Genomic DNA, 4,588 nt, shown 5'->3' with positions numbered 1-4,588 from the left:
ATGGATTGGCACCTCGTCCAGGGTGTACCCGTCTTATGCCCTAAGTTTCCTGGGATGGACCCCTAACCCCCCCACCCCACCGTGACCCTGTACAGGATAAAGCCTTAAAGACGATGAGTGGATGAAAACATGGCAGAAAACTCCCTGCTAATTTTTAAATAAACAATTAAAGTATGAAGCATGATGAGGCATATTTCTCTTACAAATCGCTGCGAATGAACTTATTACTGCATAACAAATCAGAATGAGCTGATTAATATAATATATTAAAATATTGTTGTCAAAAGAGTTTTAAAGTATAAATATTTAATCACAGCTGTACTTACATTTAATCATGCTGTGGTACAAATTGTCTTAAATTATTATATTTTTTAAATTGACTAACATTTCTAATACAGGCTTGCACTGCAGCTGTCTAACAGCAGGGGGAGCTCTATGTCCACATTTAACCTGCATGCGTTGTTGAATTGGTACAAAAGATTAGCTGGAATTGATGTTTGCACAGCAGTGTTTAAACAGAATGATAAGTAGGTGTTTATTATAGATGTACTTATATTATTTATAGACACGCACGTATGCACACACACACACACTGGCTGCAGTGACAAGTTCATACAAGTTCATCGATCGAAATCTGCTCGGCGTCGAAGGACGGGTAGCCGAAGCAAAGAGCAGTCATGTCATTAGAATGTAATGTTAGAACTATGTAAGGTTTTATTAAAAAAAAAAAAAAATACAGCTATATGGTTAATGCATGCTGTAGGGTATGTGTGTGGAAAAGAACACTACTGATCTTCTGCACACACGTATACTCGTTTTGATAACCAGGATTTCAGATTATTTAACTTCTCTTCAGGATTTGCTGAGTTTTAGAACAGACGCACAAGTCACAATTGGTCTGATCTCCATCATCTGTTTTCTTTAGGCTCAGATTACACTGATGAATCACTGTAAGTAAAAAATGAATGCAACACTATAGTATATAGGCTTGCCGGGTGAGCAGGAATTCTTTGGTTGTTTCAGATTTGTCAAATGTCAGGCATTGGTGATTCATTACTTTTTACATTCTGACGATGATTGTATAAATAGATTACAATCATTTAACACTCAGGTTCCTTTTTCCACCACAACAGAGTTCCCTTTAACACATTAGATTTGACAGATTTTTAGCAACACATTGGAAACTGTTGATTTAACTACACATTAAATCTGTTTTAGCTACATCTACATCTTTATGATGATCAGTGTCGACTATTAGGATTGAACGTGCACTAAAACCACTTCCGGGCTTTGATCGATCCTTCTGATAGAAAATAGTGAACTGTAAATAAAAACTGACTTAAGTGGTTGTGGTTTAGATTTAAACAAGACCTGAGAGAATCAGATCTGATGACTTGATCCTTATTAAACTGAATTTCTACATTTCTAAGAGTTTTTGGATTTTTTCCTCAAATAAAACTTTGTGGACATGAGTAAAAAAAATCCTTAATTGAGTTACATTGCTTCTTACATAACTCTATTTACTCTTAAGGTTTTTCTTCAGTGATTAGGACTCCTATACAGTAATTTGTGAGTTGTCCCTTTCCTCACAAGGTCCCATAATTTATCTACATCACCAACTGCAAGAATGACAGACACTTCTCATCCTTCTTTAGGTAACCAACATTTATTTACCATTATCAACTTTACAATAAAACCAGTAACATCTTTTAACATTAGCAAAATAAAGAACAAAATTGGTCAAATTTATTTACATAGACAAAAAAAGCAGATCAAGGCTCACATTTAACACATAACAACTCTGCTTCTTTTTTTAATCTTTAAATGTGAACATAGCAAGCTCAAATGTGTGTTTATATGTGTGTGTGTGTGTGTATGTGTGTGTGTGTATGTGTTTTTAGCCAAGATGGAAATTAAAATGCAATTTCAAACAAACAAGACAAAGCCTTCTGGATATTTAAAATGGTTCTCTATACACCACAAAATACTTAAATTTGGGTTAAAATATAGGAATGTAGAAAGTTGGCGAGTCTTTTTTATTTTTTTTTTATTTCTGTTTTTTTTCCCATTATTTTTTTTTAACAGTCATTATGTGGTGATGTTCGTCTTGCACTTGATTTTATATTATTAGCATCTCTGGTGATGGTTGGATTGAAAGATGCCCCCTCTTCATCTCATCCTCTCAGACTCTTCTCTCCAGCGTCGATGTCTCCGATCGAATGCGGCCTAAATTCAAGAGTCCCAGATCTTTGCGCCATTAATAGGGAAGTGAACTAGTGAATCTAGTCTGTTGTTTCTCATTAATCTTGAAGAAAGTGGCACGAGGAGTCTCTCTTTTTTTTCACATACATGTGTATATATACATATACATATATCCATGTATATATACATATGTATACATATACACATATATATATAAATATATATATATAGAATTTTTTTCTTGAAAAACAGTTCACAACAGTTCCTCGGGACGTACAATCAATCACTCCTTCTGTTCGGATGCTGCAGGTGTCGAGTTGGTCTCCTCTGTCGGTTTCGTGGGCTCAGCCGAGGGGGCGGCGGCCTCTTCCTTGGGGGCGGCGGCTTCCTCAGTTTTGGGAGGAGCCTCCTCTGCCTTGGGGGTCTCAGCTGGGGCAGCAGCAGCAGCGGTGTTCTCTTCGGGTTTGGCCTCCTCCTCCTCCTTCTTCTCCTCTGTGGCACCGTTTTCAGCAGGCTTCTCCTCCTTTTTCTCTTCCTCCTTCACAGCTTCCTCTTTCACCTCAGTACTCGCCTTCTTGTTCTTTTTCAGCGACAGACCCTTGAATTTGAAAGAATTCTTCAGCGAGAACTTCTTCTTCTTCTTTTTAGGGGTCTCCTTGGCCGCTTCACCTTCGGGCTTGGCACCTTCACCTTCGGTGGCGGGCGCAGGTTCGATTGCATCTCCTGCTCCGGCCTCGGTCTCCTTGGCAGCCTCTGCCGAGCCGTTTGTGGTGGCGCCAGAGTCACCCTCTGCTTTGGCGGAGACATCGCCGTTTGTCTTGACGTGTCCGTTCTCCTGGAATGCATAAACAGCAAAACACGATTAGTTAAACTACTTCCAAATTTTACATTCTTTTTTTTTTTTTAAGGAAAAAGAAAGAAAAAGTCCATAATGTGTGTAGTAACGAAAATTTGACAAAGATGCGCGAAAGATTTGTGTAAATCGTCGTCGAGCAGCACACAAAAGCAGGTGACGCCTTGCAATACCGCCATACACGGCGCGGGGGCGCTCGCGTCACACGCAGTTACGAAGCTCCGAGACGCGTCTCGAGACAAAAGACTGCAAAAAAAATCGATCTTACGACTTCCCTCTATCTCTCGACGATAAATCATAAAAAAATAACGAGAAGTTAATAAAAATGTATATTATTATTATATGTCTTAATTTTATAGTATAAAAATTAAACCCTGGGTTTGTTAAAATGCCGTTACTAGTGCAGGTGTCGGGGCGGCTCGCGTCTTCAGAACCGTTAAGGCACGCGACGATGCTCGTTTAAATTTCTGGTGGGGGGAGCCGTTACATGCACGAGCGTCTTTATTGGAGATATTAGTGATAATTAGTGTGTGTGTCTGTGTGTGAGAGAGAGAGTAGGCTGTGTGAGGGGGTGATGTAGGATGTGTGTGTGTGAGGAGATGTGGGTGTGTCGCATGCCCACCTGTCCGTTAGTCTTGGCCCCGGCGGCGTCCGGTGATGCAGCGTCAGTGGCGGCTTTGCCCTCCGCGGTCACTCCTCCCTTAGACGCCTGAGATCCCATGATGTGCGCTTGTTTTGATTTCTGTTGATGTTTTTAGGCGAATCAAATATATATATGCAGAACAACAAAGTAAATCCAAATCAACAGGCTGTTCGTTTTTGAATCCCAAAAAAGCTTCAAAAGCAAGGAAAAAAGAAGTTGAAGAAGATTTTTTTTTTCCTGTGTGTAAATCGGCTCAGTCGAATAGTACAAGAGGACTTCTCAGCTCCTGGTCGTCCGTCGCTACTACTAAACCGATACTAGTTGAACGGCGCTTGAAGATAACCCCAAGCCCCACCTATGGGCGTGTCTGTGAGAATTCCACCAATCAAATAAAATAGATTCGGGGATGCAGACACGCCCCTACGTTGCTCCGCCCATTTGTTCGATATCCGAAAGAGAATGGCTTTTAAATGTCTGAGCATGCATGCATGCAGATAATTCATCACTTCTGTACATTTAGGCATTTGCTGATTTAAATTTGAAATAATTGTTCATTACATTTGGCCAGTCTTACCAGTATATTTATAATTTATGTTCCTGTTGACAATCTTAATGTATGTACAGAGGTAATGTATATATGATTATACATTTATTACTGCAATATATTGTAAAAAAATCGAATATTATAAAGTATAAAATCTTTTAAAATTTTACATACTGCATTGTTAAAAAGGTGAAAAAGTATGAACAAACGAATACTCAGTATCAGAAAGAGAATGGGTTTTAAATGTCTGAGGGACCTGTTGTTGAAACTGAAACTAATGATTAGAAAATCACAGCATTATTAGTTTTCCTCCTTATTTTTTTTATTCTTATATAGTTCTTCTGAT

At 38.9% G+C, this 4,588-nt stretch overlaps 1 protein-coding gene across 1 annotated transcript; it reads right to left on the bottom strand.

The window, feature by feature from the left end:
- Positions 1–1,647: 1,647 nt before the first annotated feature.
- Positions 1,648–4,014, bottom strand: marcksl1b (MARCKS-like 1b). Its single transcript, XM_053490528.1, has 2 exons — positions 3,678–4,014; positions 1,648–3,037 (listed from the first exon to the last, which is right to left on the bottom strand). Exons 1-2 carry the CDS (start codon positions 3,774–3,776, stop codon positions 2,486–2,488), a joined length of 651 nt encoding a protein of 216 aa, XP_053346503.1. The 5' UTR covers positions 3,777–4,014; the 3' UTR covers positions 1,648–2,485.
- Between the last annotated feature and the right edge of the window lie 574 nt (positions 4,015–4,588).

Source organism: Clarias gariepinus, chromosome 28 (genome assembly GCF_024256425.1).
Source record: "Clarias gariepinus isolate MV-2021 ecotype Netherlands chromosome 28, CGAR_prim_01v2, whole genome shotgun sequence".
Taxonomy (NCBI): Eukaryota; Metazoa; Chordata; class Actinopteri; order Siluriformes; family Clariidae; genus Clarias; species Clarias gariepinus.
The sequence above is the reverse complement of the archived record's forward strand: the minus strand, read 5'-3'. Positions and strand labels throughout refer to the sequence as shown.